Below are 19,017 nucleotides of genomic sequence, written 5' to 3'. Positions count from 1 at the left end.
AGCTGAAGGGTATGTTGGCATCAGTATCAACAGATTGGATTGATTTGGATCAAAACAGCTGCTTTGTGGTTGGGAGGCAAACTAGGCTGCAGGAAACCATCATTTGCCCCACTTGGATGTATTGATCTGAAAGTTTGCAGTGGGAATATAGGCTGACATTAGGAGGTGCCAGAGCCCACAATAACACTGGTCAACTCATGCGCTGAGTACTGCAACTGAACAAAGTCAGAGAGGTCAACGGGATGTACCCACTTCAGTTTTGAAATGCAGTACAGAAAAACTACCGTATGGCTTGCGTTTAATCCAGGCTTGATTTTAAACCGGTTCTTCTTAAGATGACAGAAAGTCTGTTGTAGTTTATAACTTAGGGCTCCACAGGTTATGAAACTTAACTGTTCGGAATGTTTGTTGAAAGGTTCTGTTGGAACCTCCCTATGAGGAAAGGCAGTCCAGAAATCAAGGTATAAATAATATGAATAAAAATAAAAATGATTATGTTTTCAAAAACTGAATTTAAAATCAATATATATATTTTGATCCATGGTAGACATTACTGCAGTTACAGCTGGCCAGAGTTCTCATATAGCCAGAACTTGAAACCAGCTGTTAAGGCTGGGGGCAGGGAATTCATTTCCAAGAAGGCAAGGGATGCTTTAGCGTTCCTGCAGCTGGTTCTCATCTCTTCAGCTCAATTAAGGAAAATTCTGCATTTCATATATAAGCTCCCCAGTGGAAACTGGTAGGTAGTGGATGGGCTTGCTTAAGAAGGGTGGGGTTTTTTTTTTTGTACTATTGAAGACCCAGCTAAGCTCAGATGACATTTCTGTCGGTTTGCTATTTAAATTCAGTATTGCAAGCCCCTCTGTTGTCTTCCACTAGCCCTTGTTCAGTTTCCTTGGAAATTATTGTGTATTTCAAGACAGCAACTGAAACGTTTCAGCTACTTTTTCTAGGCTGTTTGTTGGTCTAGGCATTTGTACGCTTCCCTTGAGTGCCTCAGTAGAACTGCTTCGTTTGAAATTTGACATGATCTTTCCAGACTCTTTACATGGATGTTTCTCACATGAATCATGTTTCTTGTAAAGTGGTCTTAGGTGCACCCTTTTTCTCACTCTTACTCTTCCACATATTCCATTGGTTGTGTGTATGACAGTGATGTGGATCCCATGATTTAAAAACATATCACCAGGCAGAGCATTACTGTGATTGCTGAGAAATATCGCAGAGTGGTCCTCCACTAGCCAAATATTTGTAACAAGCAGCAAAACCCATTGCAGGGGAGATGCAGTGGGCCCTAGGAAAGGGTGGAAGAGGAAGCATCTCCCCTGCAATGGGCTTTAGTGGGGGGGAGTCATGGAAGTTGTAGAGGGGGAAATGCCGTGTCTGCTGAAGGCTCAACGTTGATCGGGGGGGTGGGGGGTGACAGGAAGGATCATGGGGCTATCTGCAGGCCTGGTATTATTTGGGGGGGAGGTGATGGGAGTGGCGGCCGTATGGCTGTTGAGGATGGGGGGAGGCGGAAAGCCTTAAGGGGGCCCACAGGGTGCCACTGCTGCTCTGCAGATTGGAAGAAATAGAATGTCCCCACCAGGAGTCCTCCACCAATGGAGGAGCAGGCCTCACTAGTCCTGCTCCCTCATTGGTGGAGGGTTCGTCGTTGAACGTTCAATTGTTTAGCATTTTATTGTTTAGGATGGCGCCAGCAAAAATTAGCTTTGGCAGCTGGATTGGGTGCCATCATCTAGCATTCTCAGATGTGCTGATGATCACATGTGGTTAAAGAGCTGAGCAACAGAGCAGCATAATTCACTAATTTTGGGAACTAATAGTTTTAATTTCTTTTTCTTTTTTTCAGATTAACTCCTAACGCCCCACAATGTCCTTGAAACCACGAGTGGTTGATTTTGATGAAACATGGAACAAACTTCTTACAACAATTAAAGCTGTTGTAATGTTGGATTATGTTGAAAGAGCTACGTGGAATGACCGCTTCTCGTATCCTTTAAGCAGAACGTGGATTCTTGTTTTCTGACATTTTGATTTTGGCGTAACTTTACACCTGCTGGGCCTGACATAAAGGCGGTTAGAATAAAATATGCCTTAAGTGGCTCTGTGGAAGTGAGGAACTGCTGTTCTGTGTTCTAATTCTATTGTCTGATTTGATTGTCTGTCACAACTATAGTTGATTTAGACTGAATTATGGGGACCATTTCAGCGCATCGGCTTGTGTACGTCATTTTGCGTTGTTGCACATGCGACATACAGCTTCTCATTAATCCCGAGCTAACATCTTATTGCATGTACACCTTTGTCTGAATCCCTGTTCAGTCTTACTGCAGAGCCTTTTAATTTAGCAGCTCCTGATATCTGGGCCCCAGTTGCTTCTTTCCTTTTTTTGTTGGGGGTTTTGCTCCATAGGTTGGCATTGCTTGAACTCGGTTCTACAACTGAACCTCAAACAGGGTTCCAATCTAAGACTAATCTTTTGCTTAAACTAAATTTTCACTTAGAATGACTGCAGAGAGCTTGAGGATTGGGTCCCTCTGATGGGGTGTGCAGCTGTGCTGTTTATGTCTCTTCTGTTTTCCTGGATGCAGTTGTCAGTATTTCCCTAAGCCCACCTAAGCATTGCCTGAATATGTCTTCGTCAAAATTCATTTCCCAGGGTAGTGCCTATATTCTTGTAAGCCGGACATGCTGTGGGTTTTTGGACGCTGTCGAGATCCCTGCTTGCAGGCGAGGCGGAGGGAAAAGCAGAACTGCGCATATCGGTGATGGTCGTGGAGGCTGACTAGCTGGATCTTTCCGAAGCTCTTGACTTTGCGTGTGACTCTTCCATCAGAATATTTGAGTGGATCGTGGTTCCCTGACGCATTTATGTCAGAAGTAATCCTATTAAAAAAGCGACTGCAACGGAGTAGGGACAGCGCGACTCCTTCGGGAATGGGCATTAGAGTAGAAAATACCACCTGCATTCAGGTTGATGGGTTTGATTTACTGTGGCTCACGTGGGGCAGGAGGAAGAAATCCCTTACAATTTATACATGCATTCAAACGAGTTGTCCTGGCTCCGCGCTTGTCATTCCGTTGCTCAACTAGAGCCTGAATATGTTGATCTGTAGAGCAGATTTTAATTCAGAGTTTAATTAGTTCAAACTTCCTTGAGACTGAAAGCACGATAAACATGCTTCAGGCACTGTGCTGTCCTTTCGAAAAGAGCAACAGAAGATTATGTGATACTTTATTTAAAGCCTTGACTCACTGTTAGTTACCTTTTGACCTTCATGTCTCCTCTGCCTGAACCCCTGCAGAAAGGAGATATTTCTGGCACTGCTTCAGCGTGTTCCAGAGCCAGTGGGTCACATATGACATATATTAATCCTGTTGCTGGAAATAAGGGAGTTTTTAGGTGTTCTTGTAGAAAACTGGTTTTGCTTTCTCTTTTGGATGACTTTCTCTATGTATTAGTAAAAATATGGTTTCCAAGCTTCCAAAGCAATATATGTATGGCAGGAAACAATTTCTCTTGTGGATGACTTTCTCCATGTAGTCATGAAAATATAGTTCCCAAGCTTCCAAATCAATATAGGTATGGCAGAAAAGGATTTCTGGTGTGGGAGCTTGAAACACAACCCAAAGGTGTTCTAAAAAATCTTTCATTTTTCAGAAAATAACTCCTTTTTTTTCTTAGCACCTGCATCGGTCTCTGAGGATTTATCTCTGATTTCTTCTAGGAATTAATGGATCACTTTTTATGAGATCTTTTACTGCATTCTTAACCATCTGCTTGTCATTACTCTGCTGGAAACCCCTGCTCTCTGTGATGGTTTTAGGTGTCGGAACCCTGGTAATCATTGAATTGCAGAATTGTTGCTGGAAGACCAAAAGTAGGTTTTGAACTAAACACTGAGGAACATAGAACAATCCGTGGAGGAGAGGCAGTGTGGTGTAGCATTTGGAGGAGGATCTGGAGATGTGGGTTAAAGCCTTCACTCTGTCACTGAACTTGCTGGGACAGTCACTCTCAGCCTGTTATACCCCACAGGATTGTTAGGGCACAACAGGAGAGGGAGAACCATATATGCCACCCCGACCTTTGGAGGAAGGGTAGGATACAAATGTATTCGATAGGGTTGTTTTGTTTTAAGAATCTGCTCTAGCTAGACTATAAAGCCTCCAGACGCCAAATAAAGTTGGGAGGGGATTTAGAATCATAGAGTTGGAAGAGACCACAAGGGCCGTCAAGTCCAACCCCCTGCAATGCAGGAACACACAATCAAAGCACTCCCAACATATGCAGATTCAACCTATGTTTAAAAAACCTCCAAAGAAGGAGACTCCACCACTCTCCGAGGCAGTGAATTCCACTGTCGAACAGCCCTGACTGTCAGGACGTTCTTCCTAATGTTTAGGTGGAATCTCTTTTCCTTCACCTTGAATCCATTACTCCATGTCCTATTCTCTGAGGCAGCAGAAAACAAGCTTGCTCCCTCTTCGACATGACATCCCTTCAAATATTTAAACATGGTTATCATGTCACCTTTTAACCTACGCTTCTCCAGACTAAACATCCCCAGCTCCCTAAACCTCTCTTTGTAGGGCATGGACTCCAGACCCTTTACCATTTACACTGAACAGGAAGCAATATTTAGGTAACAGAATCAGAAATGCCTGGAAGATCTTCCTGGGAAGGCAGGGATATTTCAGTAGGGTCCAAAAATTCAACTGAGGTCCAAGGGAAATTGCAGGGAATATAAAGATGTGGTGATACCCACTGTAGCAATATGAAATGTCGTCTTCTTGTATCCTGTTCCTTCTCCAGTGGGGTCCTTTAAGATCAACAAGGAGTTCTAGTAACTTATCCCAAGTTCATCCATTTTCTGGGCCATAAGAGCAAGTGTTTCCTGATCCTGGAGGAGTCAGAATCAGGGGGACTTCATTTATGCACCCCCTTGACTGTTCCATAATTATCAACACAAAGTAAATTTAGGAATTAAGCCAGAATGTCTGCTTTTATAGGTTGATTTTATTTTAAAAGTGAATGAAGGTATCTGCTGGCTGTTGGGGGTTTTCTGTCTTTGCGTGGCTGTGATTTGGTAGTGTTTGCTCCGAATGCTTCATCCTCATCTGTGACTGGCATTTTCAGAGGCATGTCACAACTATGTTTCTGTCCATGGCACAGACAGTGCAGCCCATAAAACCTATAATAGCCAGTTGATTCTGGCCATGAAACCCTTCGACAATACTTTGACAGTTATCTGCATTCGCTGCTGAGTTCGTTTTTAAAAATGATATCTTTGAACACCTTGTTTCCTCTGTCCAGAATCAGTTGTTTATTTACTTTGTTTTATATCATGCCTTTCTTCCTAATGGCAGGCCCAGGGTAACTTATGTCAGTCTCCTCTGCTCTGTTTTATCCTCACAATATCCCCGTGAAGTACATTAGGTTGCGAACGCAGGACTGGCCCAAGGTAACCAAGCACGCTCCTGTGGTGGAGTAAGGTTTTGAATTTGAGTGTCCCAGTCAAACACTGTATCCCCCTGGCATTTGTTGATTTAGTCCCTAAATCTTTGCGAAAGGTACTCAGAGCAAAAATGAAGTCTTAGGATTTTCTAGTTTTCTGGCAACGCAGAGAAAGTGTTGCGATATTTGGAATAGTCTTTGTGGGTACTGTCTTTTTTTAAAAGGCCAGATTCTTGCAAATGCTAACAGTTATCTGCTGCTGGTTTTGTTGCTCTTTTGTTCCCTGATTACATAATTGCTCTAGCAAAGTTCAAAGAGAGATGGTACTTTCAAATAATAGTGTTCTTTCCTCATGTTTAGCTTCTGGAAAATCCTCATTTGTTTCAACGCTTTGTGTTTTGGTTGGTTTTACCCTGCCAGACAACTGGACAGTATGTTTTTGTATAGTAATCATGACATAGATGCCAGCAGGCATTTTATAAAGAAGAGATGGCCCTCTTCTTTGTGTTTTCCTAGAAGGCTTTAAAGAAGGAGGAAACAGACTTTTTCTGGATATGCTATATCCGACTATTATATGTTGTGTCGATTGCAGAGTTTTGTTGTTGCTTTTCTGGAGAGTTGTGTGTCATACAAATGGCTGGCCGCCATGTATCTAGAGCAGGGGTAGGGAACCTGCGGCTCGAGAGCCGCATGCGGCTCTTCTGCCCTTGCACTGCAGCTCCACAAGCTGAGCCGCTGGCCCCATCCTTGCCCGCCCTGCAGGCAGCAGGGCGGGCTATTCAACTGCTCACGTCGGCCAGTTTCCCCTCGGCCTGGCCCATTGGAGCGGGGTGGGCATGCCCGGCGGCCGGCAAGGGCGAACCACTGGCCCCATCCTTGCCCGCCCTGCAGGCAGCAGGGCGGACACATCCATGCGCTTCTCAGAATGAGCGGAGTAAAAGGTTAAAAACCCCAATATATACAGTGTTACCTTGATTTTAAATGTCAAAAATTATTTGCGGCTCCAAGTGTTTTCCTTTCCCATGGAAAATGGGTCCAAATGGCTCTTTGAGTGTTAAAGGTTCCCTACCCCTGATCTAGAGGGACCTGCCATAGTGAGGAATGTCTTCCTTGGAAGCTTAAGCTTTACACTAATCAAAAATGTTTGGTGAGATAGTGCAACTGCTTATGTTGAATGTGATCACTGCACAAAAGGCCTCTTAGGTTTTGATTTTCAATGTGTACTGTGTGCCCAGTAGAATTAACTATGTTTCTTTACAAAGATTCAGTAGAAGGAAGTCAGGAATGTTAGGTTAGGGTGTTACGTTAAGAATAGTTCTTCCCTGGGCTAACAGATGTGTTTGGTACCTAGTGATGCAAAGCATGGAGCTGTGTCTTGGGGTATCTGCATCGGTATTCCTTAAGAAACGGGGTTTGATTAAATGTATGGTTTCCAGTCGTGGGGAGCACTTTGATCAATGGAAAGGAATCTTTTTTACCTCTGCTTCTTTCTACAGCCCACTGAGCCCCCAAAATGGTACCTTGTCCACCTGGAGCACCATTTTGGGGAGAGCCACAGTCTGCAGCAAGAGGCAGAGATAATGGGCATACTTCTGTCAATTCAGAAATTTCAGTCTGGATCCAATCCTAGATTTACTTACAGTTTACTTTAAATAAAACCTGATAACCAATATATCATATGCTGTATTGCACGCACTCAGAGTTGAAAGGTCACATTTCCAGTGCAGTCCTTCCTTCTGACACCCCATAAAAATGCTCCAGAAAGTTACGAACTTTTGAGTGTTCAGGGAGGACATGTCTACTCAGAAGTAAATGTATTTTATTCATTGGGACTTACTTTCAAGAAACTGTCCTTAGGATTGGAACCTTGGTATGGCACAGTGGAAGAGCAAATGAGCAACCTCTCCTTGCACTTGGAGAAACGCCACTAGCACACGCATCGGCCTCTTGGAAACGCAGCAGACTTTTGTGCATGTTTTTTAAATTCATTCGATCTCAGATACTTCAAAAGTGTATTTCAACCTTGACTTCAGACCCAGGGACATTTATGCTTTATGTGTGGCCTATCCTGAACCTCTTGGGGAGAGACTTTATATGGAAACTAAAATTTTTTTGGAAAATCATGTACGCCATTTGCACAAGGTAACGACAGTGTACAAAACGGAAGTCTTTATTCCTGTATTTCATAGATGAACTCTGTGGGTGGTTTCCGCAGTGAAGTGAAAAGGGAGAATTTCATAATAAGCTTTTCTTCTGGTGAAGAAAGGAAGATGACATCCACTTTGATCCACTCAAAAAGGCTACGCTGAGAGTCGCAGGGACTGTGTATGTATGCAGAAACCTCGTGAGATTTAGGCTGCGGCATGGGGGAGATTGAAAAAGAAAACTGACATGAACTGCTAACCTGTTATATACATGGTTTCACAGCAGACTAAATGTGCTTTTATTTAAGAAAAGGGTTGTGATGAACAGGAGTATCAAGCAGACTAGAATGGCATTTCTAAGTCAGTATTTGAAAATTATGCAAATAACGTTAAAACAATTTATTGTTAGCATTTTGAACGTGAAGTTTCTGTAGAGTGGGTAATAGAACTGACTTTGTTTTTTTCCTCCCTAGAGAGTTCTAGACTCTGAAGAACAAATACTGGTAATGTATCATAGATATTGGGATGAATACAGTAAAGGGGCAGACTATATGGACTGTTTATACAGGTAAGTCTTGGGGGGAAAGGGTTTTAAACTGTAATAGATTCAAAAATGGGAGTGTTGTCTGGTTTCCGGGCTGTATTCAAAAACGATTTCTTATAGAAAGGCTGAAGCTATTAGGGAAATTGAAAAACGCGAGAATTTGGCTTCAGGAGAGGTACTCGGAATTAGAGCTCATGCAAGGTAATGGTTAAGAGCAGCGGACTCTAATCTGGAGAACCAGGTTCGCTTTGGGCCAATCACAATTCTCTCAGAACTCTCTCAGTCCACATGGAAGCAGGCAACGGCTAAACCACCTCTGAACGTTCCTGCCTTGAAAACCCTTTGGGGTTGCCATAAGTCAGCTGTGACTCGACAGCACTTTCTACCCCCTCTTGGAATAAGATAATGGTCTGTCCCATATTCTTACCAGTGGGAGCATTACTTGAGAGAGAGAATGAAATACTTACAGAATGTATCACGTAACTATCCTGTGGAAAAAATTTAATGGACTATAAAAAGCAGGCTCAAATGTAGAGCTCCATTAATTGAGAAAGGGCCACAATTCATACAGTTGTTGGGTTAGGGTTAGCATTGCAGTAGTGTAGTGGAAAAGGTGTGAGCTTACGTACCTCCCAGTCAACCTCCGCTCTGAACCAGGCTTTCCACATGCATTCCTGTGAGCCAGTGTGGTGTAAATAATTAAGTCAGACTATGATCTGGGAGACCCATGATCAAATCCCCACTCTGTCATGGAGATTTTCTGGGTGACCTTTGGCCAGTCGTACATCTTCAGCCTAACCTACCTACTTCACAGGGTTGTTGTGAGGATAAAATGGAGGATGGGAAAATGATATAAAAGGGTTTAGGTTCTACTGGGAAGAAAAACGGGGTATAAATAAACTAATAGATTTTCCAGAAATCTGGTCTCCCGCCCCCCCTTTTTAAAGCAGGAGAAGGTGACACAAGCCAGATCTCTATGGATGTTCACGAGGAGTGCCAGGTTATCATAGGAAGCTACCTGTATGATTGCCCAGCTGCCATGTTGCTGCATTGCTTCCTCTGTTGCATGTATGACCCAGGTCCCTTCCGCACATGCCGAGTAATGCACTTTCAATCCACTTTCACATTTGTTTGCAAGTGGATTTTGCTATTTCGCACAGTAAAATCCAGCTTCAAAGTGCGTTGAAAGTGGATTGAAAGTACATTATTCTGCATGTGCAGAAGGGGCCCCAGAGCTGCCTTTCAATTATATCACTGACATTTTCTTCCGTGTACACATGTCCATCATTGCACTGCTGGTTCGGTTGTTAGAAAATTCTTCCCTGCTATCTGAGAACGGTTGAATAATGAAAAGAGTTGCGAAAGATCATTTGAATGTTAAGAGGTTGCAATGCTGTGTTCAGGTTTACTGCATCTTCCAACTAAGGGAGGTTGAGTTATCTGAAATACATTTTAACTTTGGCGATCCAGACGCCATAGGTATTCTGGAGGCTAGTTGGAAAGTGGGGAAGTTTACGATTATGTAAAAAGAATTCACAAGGGCACAAACACAAACATCTTTACTAGCTGTCACAGTTTCCATTTGGCCCTGGACCAGCTGCCCCTTTTTTAAAGACTTGCGTGCACACAATACCGTAAAGCTCCTGTTGTTTTTAAATGGGGCTAAATAGATCTACAAATTGATTTGTCTGTGTTTGGATTTTAAATGGTTTAAAGGAAAAATGATAGCAGACTAACCAAGTTCACTATCAAACTTGCTATTTTTTTCAGATACCTCAATACACAGTTTATTAAAAAGAACAAATTAACCGAAGCCGATCTTCAGTATGGCTATGGAGGTGTGGACATGAGTGAGCCATTGATGGAGATTGGAGAGGTATGTATTTTGTAAAAGTAGTTGCAAGAAACAGCAATCATGGATTGCAGAGAGGTGTGATTATAAAGAAGTGCTAATTTTTATGAAGTGGTTGAAATGCACAGCATAAACATTTTGACACTAGCCTCTGTGATCCGAAGCAGATGAGAGTAAGGATTTGTGAAACACATTCTTGAATCCTCCTGAACACCCCTTCTCCCCATACACACGCACCAGAACAATTTCTGGAGTGTCAAAAGTCCAAACCAGGAGGCAGGAACTGATGAAACACCCCCCACCCCAAATGTGTTCAGCAGGATCAAAGGTAAAAAACAAGATGTGATCTCTCCGGGTACCATATTCATGCATATTAGAGAATCACAGAATTCATTCTCCGTGTCCTGGATCGCTTTGTTTCTAGAATTCACAAAGAATTGGAAGTACTAGGGCTGCTCATACGTTTTGCTTTCACACTGATAATAATATAATGTGCGCATACCTAGAAAAATACTTGATGGACAGCCGGAATTGGCTATAGTGTCTTGATTCATGAACACACAGAGACCCTTTTGCTACTGTGGCCCTTAGCCTGCAGTGTTCTCTGTTCTTAATTGTGCCATGTTTTTCAACTATTTTTCCCATATCTCTTTGGAAAGCTTCTTTTAGAATGCTTTTGAGACTTGTATTTTGGGGACACATGTTGGGTTTGAATTATGAAATGCTTAAATTTGGGCTAGGTCTGGGCAGCTAACCATCCATAACCAAAGTTACAGCCTTCCAAACCCGTTGACGTCAGTGGATTTAGAAGTGTGTAGCTCTGTTTTGGATTGTGCTGTTGGGTTAATTTGGTGGGGTGCTAGGTTTCAGTGTTTCCCCTATTGTTTCCAATTAGTTTGGTCCTTAAAATGCATATTTTATGATAACTGCTAGTCTTCTGAAGCCCTGGGCCTTGTGCAAGTTACAAAATCTAAAGGAATGAATATGTGACTGACCTTGTTTGCATTGTACATTTGTCACAACAGCTAGCACTTGATATGTGGAGGAGGTTAATGATTGAGCCCTTGCAGGCTGTCCTCATTCGAATGCTCCTCCGAGAAATCAAAAAGTAAGTGTTTCTTCAGATTGGGGCAGGGTTGGGTTTTACTGCTGTGTCTATGTGTGTATTTATTGTGCCAGCCGGAGAGTTGTGTTGGGCGCTTAATTAACCAGAAACTGTGCAGTTGGCTTGTTGGTTGATCATAGTTGTTCCAGTTGTAACTGCCTTTAAAAGCTGGCATTGTGCCCAAGCAAAACATCCTTCCGAGATGCGAAAACTGTCTGTAAAAGCAGAAAAGTGTGCACTAGCAAGCAGTAGATGGGGTGGGAGCGCTCAACTCGGTGTTCATTTCTGCTGCTTAACTGCAGAACTATGAGCTTGATTCGTAGGGACAGCGGCCTGAATATTTTAATCTTTCTGTTGCTGGATGACACTCGTGCTTTGAACACATCTGGACTTGAGCATTTTAGAGTATTGTATAAATGTTTGTAAAAGGAATGTTAGTCGAGCTAGAATTCTTTCTGAAATTCTGAATGTATTACAGAACCGATCAGCAGTGCAAGCTTCAGCCACTTCAGTCAGTCAGCCTTGTTCCAGGGTAAGGCTCTGATTGCCAGCAATTTAAACCCTCGCGTGTGCTATAGCTGAGCAAACACACAGAAAACCAGACAGATCCAGGCAACTCGATACGTTTGGCAGTACAGGGATGTTTCTCAGGGACTGCACCTGGAAGCTGCTGGCAGGTGATACTGTACTGTTGCCTTGTGCCATTCCTAATAGACTTCCACGGCGTGGCGGCAGTCCAACGTGCAATTGAGTGTTATGAAGCCCTGTTAATTTGCAGGGGCTTATGTCTGCTTAACGATCCCCTCAGTTGAGTCAGGTCTAATTTACCAAATAAACAGTGACAGTGCCGTCTTCCTTTAGCACAGGGGTCTGCAACCTGCATCTCTCCAGATGTTCATGGACTACAATTCCCACCAGCCCCTGCCACCATGAACATCTGGAGAGCCACAGGTTGCAGACCCCTGCTTTAGCAGTATATTTCAAGCAAACATTGTTCAAAAAAGTATTCTTGCAGTTGTTTTAAACGTCAGCTGCTGAATGAACTCCTTTGCTCGTAAAGATGTTCACCTCATGCTGAACACTGTAAAATTTGAATCAACCCCCCAGTCTGTCTGAACTCAGGATGTTTTTTCCAGTTCCTGATCCTACAAAATAGTGTAGTAAGAAATTACAGTGCAATCCTATGCACATCTGCTCAGAAGTAAGCTGTGGTAAACCCCAGGGTCCTTACTACCAGGTGAATATGCATAGGATTGCACTCTTAGTCTCAAAGCAGAGGTATTTAAGTAATTTATATACTTATTAAAGATTTTGCAAAATAAGCTATGCTGTAGAGCACATTTTGAGATGTCAGGAGGTCTCAGTGATGACATCTTAGTGATGACAGTAGAGGAAGAAATAGGGTTAAATTACATGATAGGGTAACTTGGGTAACTGACCGGCTTATTTCCAGTTTGATTAAATTGGGTTACTGAATATATTAAAGATGTAATGTATTATATATAAAGGGAAATGGTTTTATCTAGAGAAGGCAATGCTCCATAGTTGAGGAGACCTGTTTAACGTATGTGTGGAAATTGGGGCAATGAGGAAAGGGGGAAAAGACTATGCTTTGTGAGTGACCAAGTGAGTGACTGTACTCTTGATTTTTAGCTCTGGGTTTTATTATCTTGGAAAGACACATCCTAATACAGCGAAGCCACCTGGGTTTTTTTTATACCCCAAATCTTAACATTAGCCAAATAATACTAGTCTGGTTTCATAAATAATTCGGTCCACTTTAAAAGGCAGCTGCTCGGGCCCAAATGAATCACAGGGAATGATTGAGAAAAGTTCTCCCAGCTGAAATCTCTTCTTCCACAACACTGTCTTGAACAGATCACATTTTCCATCCCTTTCTGCTTAACTTTTGTCCCTTCCTTTAACTTTTCAAGCCTTAAGGGTAATGAGCATGCTCAGTCCTCCTGAACTTCATTTTCTTTTCTTTTTCTTTACAAAGTGATGCTTTTCTGCGCAGTTCTGCTGTCCCACTGATCGGCCTTCAACCACTTACTTCAGCATTGGAGGGAATAGTGAAGGAAGTTGCCTGGCTGTTAGTAGATCCATTAGAATGGAAACTCTGCCCTGAGCTAGGTTGTATTTTGGCCATGGGCTTCCTTTAGCCCTCTAAATAACTGCTGTAGTCATACATGTTGACAGAAGGGGTCCCAGCTAGCATCTGGAAAGGGGTGAGCCATGTGTTGGATTCAGATGTAATCTGGTGCCTTATTCATTAGTCCAATAGTTCAGTTTGCTTCAGTTTGTATTTGCTGCTTTGTCAGTGGTTGTTTGGAAAAGATAGGCGGGATTTGTCTCTCTTTGCCATGCTCCATGAGCCACGGTTTCACCTTCATATTGTGTGTGTTTCACGCTGTTTAGAGGGTGTTGAGAGCCAGTGTGGTGTAGTGGTTAAGAGCAGGTGGATTCTAATCTGGAGAACCAGGTTTGATTCCCCACTCCTCCACCTGAGTGGCAGAGGCTTATCTGGTGAACCAGATCTGTTTCCGCACTCTTGCACTCCTGCTGGGTGACCTTGAGCTAGTCACAGTTCTTCGGAACTCTCTTAGCCCCAACTACCTCACAAGGTGTCTGTTGTGGGGAGAGGAAGGGGAAGGAGCTTGTAAGCCACCTTGAGTCTCCTTGCAGGAGAGAAAGGTGGGGTATAAATCCAAACTCTTCTTCTTGGTGGCGTTAGCTGCAGATTTAATTAACTTGGTATAAATTGAGTTGTAGGACTACCATCAAAGCTAAATACAAAATCAAAGCCATCCCTTCCCCTCTGCCCATACTTAGCAAAAAAACATGCAGATGGAATGAAATCCTCCTTTTTTCAGCTCCTTTCCTGCTGACATTAAAACAAAATGCCAAAAAGAAGTTGCAGTCTCTCTTTTTTTAATATAGCCTGTTGTTGGTGATAACATTTCCCCTGTTAAGGGCTAGTAATCATGCGGGAAGAGGAACGCCCCTCAGTAATATTTCAAGGTCCTTCCCTCTGTTGTCAGTAAAATGGCTTCTTCAGCGCTATATACTTTTTGGCCACTTAAAGCAAAATGTGGATGCAGTATTCTTGGTATTTTTTCAGATCTTGGCTAAATTATCAGTGAAATGGAACTCTCTGCCACCATCCTGTGACTGGTCTCCACCAGATGTTGCTCCTGGTAGATAAGAGACCCAGAAGAATAACCCGGGGGGGGGGGAAGGATTGTTGTGGGAAGGAGATATTGGTGAAAGGGGCCAATGTAGTCTGGATCCAATCCTGGGGTTTCAATTTTAACCAGAGTTGTTCATGGGACACAGCTGAATTTGTCTTTTTCCTTTTGGTCTGCCTTTCTCTCTGTCTTGTTTCCATCTTCTGTTACGAGTCTTTGAAAAAGAAAATTTGGTGCCACTGGCGCAACCCACCTGAAGTCATGTGTGCCCCCCGTTAAGGACACCGCCCGCCAGTTGACGACCAATATTGTACCCAGTCACTCTGTAAACATTAATCCATTTCTCGCTTTCCTGTCTCGTAGCCGGCTAGTCTAAAGGCAAGGAGTGTTTTGAGAAACCGTGGGACACTTTGCAGTGATATTAAACCATTTAAATAAACGTGTTTAAAAATAAATAACTTCCATGTAGGTACATGCCTAAAGGGGGTGATCTGTGTTTAGGTTTTAGCAGTTTTGTCTGGATATGTAATGTTCCCTCAGCCCTTCAAATACACAAACCCATCGGCACAACATTTCTGCTTTATAAATGTGGGGATTAAGAGACTAAACCTGGAAGTGCTATTTTATATAGCTTGTGGAGAGATGGGGGTGAGAAATGGGATCCAATAGTTTTTGCCCTGCCCCTTGGGAATTTGGGAAGTCAAGTCTGTTCCTCACTGTGCCTGAAACAAGTCCGTTTGTATCTACTCCCGAACAATTTTTACTGCTTTTCTGCACTTTACTTTGCAGGCTGCTCGGTCACATTAAAGTAAAACCCTTTGGAACAGGGCTATAATTGTACCCATTTGTCCAAACGTAGTTTCCTGGCTTTAAAGCCTGCATACTATTAAAACTGCATACATTCTGAAAGCGCCATTTTTCTACCTTTCAGCGATCGCTGTGGAGAAGATCCAAATCAGAAAGTAATCCATGGGGTTATTAACTCCTTTGTTCATGTTGAACAGTATAAGAAAAAATTCCCTCTAAAGGTAAAAAAAAAAAGAGTCGTTTCTCACTTAACGGGTCTAGTTTATATGAGTGTGTTGTTCAAAGCCTTGCATTATCTGTGCTTGATCAGTCTCTCTCAATTTAGTTTTATCAGGAAATTTTTGAGTGTCCTTTTCTGAATGAAACAGGGGAGTATTATAAACAAGAAGCATCGAATTTATTGCAAGAGTCGAACTGCTCGCAGTATATGGAAAAGGTAAGGCGACCCTGTTGGAGCATACAGTGGATAAAGGCTTAGTGCATCATTAGAGAAAATAAAAAGAAATGTTAGCAGGGCCTTTCAAGGACATTGTCGGTATTAAGTTGCGATTATCTGCCCCCTTGGTTTCCCCAAAGGCAAAATAGCAGTGGGGATGAACAGGCTTTGTGGCAGATTTTCTTCTTGGAAGCAGGTTCTGCTTCGCTACCTTGTGCTGCTCCCTCCGTGTGCCCCTGCACAAGACTGTTTTGTGGATCAGAGCTTTGCAGCAACAATCCAGAGAACCAGAAAATGAGTGCCCTGCGAAGGGCTATTTTTCTCACCCAGTAGTTCCCGTGACTCAGTGACCCGTAACGCGGAGTTTTTGAGACTGACAGGAGTTGTAATACAGGCAGTAGAGGTCAAGCTGTTCAAAGGGAAAAGATCAAGCATTTCCCTGGCCTAATATAACATTCCTTGCCTGAGCAGTTCTTGGGATCACAAGGCAGTGTATTAAACGAAGCGGTGATCCTTGTTAGCGCTATTAACGTAACCTTGGTTCTTTTAACTGCCGCCTTTTGGCGGATAGAGTGGGATCCCGCAGCTCCCTTCTGCCTAGTCATTCTCCGAGGGATGATGTCTGTCTTTATTGTAGGAAGGCTTGGCAGAAGGGAAGAACCGGTTGGGTAAAAGAGAGAGGAAGGATTCGATCCGTGGTATCCATTGATAAATCAATGAATGTAAATGAAGATGAGCTTTCTGAACAGCTTTTCTATTTAACATTCAGAGTCTGCTGTATCTAAAATAGGTAAACTGCCTGGAAAAGTTTTTGCGTAGGTGGCTTTGCAGCCTTGGTTGCCTTGGTCATGGTTTATTATTTCAGGTGGGGGCTGTGTTCTGCTACTAAAACAGGTCTGCAATATTTCATCTTTGCCTTACCCCAGGTTTTATGTAGATTAAAAGATGAAGAAATGAGATGTCGAAAGTACCTAAACCCCAGCTCCTACGGCAAAGTAATTAACGAATGCCAACAACGAATGGTAGCAGATCACTTACAGTTCCTTCACGCGGAATGCCATAACATCATCCGACAAGAGAAGAGAAGTGGTAAAATGTTCCTGAATCTACGTGAATTAAGAATAGAAGTGCTGTGCCTTCCACATGCTTGATTTGTTCAGTCTTGTCCGTTCATAGCATTTTATGCAGATGTATTGTCTTGTGCGAACGTGCCCCAATCCAGACAGGGAGATACTGATGAGCGCCACAATGCTCATTTGTCCCTGTGGAATTGTTTGACCCTATTTACTGATGACTAGAAGTCGAGGAATGCCTGCATGGATACAGCCAAGTCCTCCCAGTCTTTCTCATAAACTGGAAAGTGAAGAAGCCAGGAGAAGCTGATAACTTTCTGATTGGCTGTTGTGGGTTTTCCAGGCTGTGTGGCCATGGTCTGCTAGTTTTAGCTCCTAACATTTTGCCTGCATGCCACAAGCCATAAGAAAACCTGACTGGAAATGGCCCTTAGAGAAACTTCCAACAATGCAAGTCTGGCCTTCTCACAGAACTGAAAGTACCCCATCGAAGGATAGGTCTGAGCAGAACTTAGGAGATGCTGGGTTGCATCCCACCCAAATTTTCCAGTGGAAGAATAGAATTTTCCTGCCTCACAGAGCTCTCTAGACGATGCTTCTGCTGGAGAATTGGGGGGATGGATGGGTAAAGAATTACCCTGGGGGAGAGGAGTCTGTAGTGGAAAGAGGGAATCAGTGGAAGTTGCCTTTTTTATCTGGATCCAGCCACGCTTTTCCCCAGAGAGAGACCTATTTCCAGAGCCAGGTAATAGGCAATTCCACCCCCAGCTGAGAATGAAAGGAACACTTACCACTTTCTCTACAGCTGGAATCATTTTGCCAGCACTATTTCCCCAGGAAGTTAATGAGTTGTGATAATCTCATCCACTCAGCCAGTCATTATTGGAGTCTTCACAACATAATATAGTCTAAAGACCGTGGCTGGGACGCAAGGCAGGATAAAAGACTAAATAAGTAAGACGATGCGTTATATTTCAAATCAGTAGTGTGTTGCAGAGGGACGCTTCCTTTTAATTCTATAATCTTTTGTCATACATTCTAACACACCTTCCCAATGTTTTATGGAATGAGCATTTGTAATAAACATGTGGGCACACGCATGTATAGTTTATTCATATGACCTCCAGGGCTCATTCTATAGCAGGCGTGATTCATCTGTGTACCAGCCATGCAGAATACTCAAACATATGGTGTTGGGGAAGATATTCCTAAAGATACTATACATAGGAATTGTGCAGATGTTCCTAAGTAAAGCTCCAAGCAATAGCTGGATCTCCATGCAGAAAAAACACTCTACACCCTCTTGTGTGAGGAATGCCCTATATCTGTCTTGCTGCAAGCGCACACATTAAGGAGCAGATGTGCCAAGTGATTCATGGTGGCTCAAGTATCAATTCTTGGCATAGCAATCCAAGACAAACAGAAGTGGAAAGGTTAGCCAGCATAGGCCATGCTAGAGGGGCTGCTGGGAATTGTAGTCCATGAACATCTGGAGGGACTGAGTTTGACACCTATGGGTTAGGGCTTTTCTTTTTCCAGTTCCTTATTGCAATGCTTGATATTGATTCTCCCCTCTGCCTATCTAAATTAAATTTGTTCCCATATCTGTCATATTTCTACCCACCTTTTCTTTGAGGAGCTCAGGAGGGTAGTCATGGTTCTGTCCACCATTTTATACTCAGAACAGCCCTTTGAGGTAGGTTAGGCTGAGAAAGACTGATTGGCTCTTGGTGATCCAATGAGCTTCATGGTGGAGTAGGGATTTGAACCCGGGCCTTCCAGTCCTTATCTGACAGTCTGACCCCCACTGCACCAACAGGCTGGTGCATTTTCACTGCCTAGTGTCCTTGTGAAAGAAAATAGCTTCTAATAATCATTCTGCTGTTTTAAAGACTTGAAAATGCCCAGTTTAAAGTACCTTCTCAGACCTGTGTCTTGTCTTTTTTCTTGCAGACATGGCAAACATGTACACGTTGCTTCATGCTGTGCCAAGTGGCTTACCTCATATGATTCAGGAACTACAGAACCATATCCATGACGAGGGCCTTAGAGCAACCAGTAACCTTTCTCAGGAAAATGTGAGTTTGTCTTCATCGGGAAGGACATATCTAGCTGATGGGTAAAAATGTAAAAAACAAAACAAAAACCCCATGAAGTTGAAAAAGTTGTTGTGTTTTTCCTACAAAGCCCTGGGAGTTCAGCAACTGAGATATGTGAATCTTCTAACGAAAAGATGTGAATCTTGCAATGGAAAATCACTATGTGTATGCGGTATCCATGACCTCACCTAAAAGCAGATATAGTGATGTCCTGGCCCTGACCCGATCTCATCCAGGTCAGCCCTGGTTAGTATTTGAAAGAGAGACCACCCAGGAAGTTCAGGGTCAGTACACAGAAGTGGACA

The 19,017-nt window shown here is 43.0% G+C and overlaps 1 protein-coding gene across 3 annotated transcripts in view; it reads left to right on the top strand.

The window, feature by feature from the left end:
• Positions 1–19,017, top strand: part of CUL2 (cullin 2) — a 45,438-nt gene that overhangs the window by 4,938 nt on the left and 21,483 nt on the right. For all 3 annotated transcript variants that reach the window (XM_048511192.1, XM_048511193.1, XM_048511194.1), the window contains 9 exons: positions 1,856–1,995; positions 7,504–7,606; positions 8,082–8,176; positions 9,923–10,028; positions 11,030–11,112; positions 15,229–15,325; positions 15,430–15,540; positions 16,467–16,629; positions 18,567–18,691. In XM_048511192.1, the coding sequence (XP_048367149.1) occupies positions 1,877–1,995; positions 7,504–7,606; positions 8,082–8,176; positions 9,923–10,028; positions 11,030–11,112; positions 15,229–15,325; positions 15,430–15,540; positions 16,467–16,629; positions 18,567–18,691 (1,002 nt within the window). In that variant the 5' untranslated portion in view covers positions 1,856–1,876. The remainder of the gene's footprint in view (positions 1–1,855; positions 1,996–7,503; positions 7,607–8,081; positions 8,177–9,922; positions 10,029–11,029; positions 11,113–15,228; positions 15,326–15,429; positions 15,541–16,466; positions 16,630–18,566; positions 18,692–19,017) is intronic.

Source organism: Sphaerodactylus townsendi, linkage group LG11 (genome assembly GCF_021028975.2).
Source record: "Sphaerodactylus townsendi isolate TG3544 linkage group LG11, MPM_Stown_v2.3, whole genome shotgun sequence".
NCBI classification, from domain to species: Eukaryota; Metazoa; Chordata; class Lepidosauria; order Squamata; family Sphaerodactylidae; genus Sphaerodactylus; species Sphaerodactylus townsendi.
Note: the sequence above shows the minus strand (reverse complement) of the source record. Positions and strands in the feature narration are given on the sequence as shown.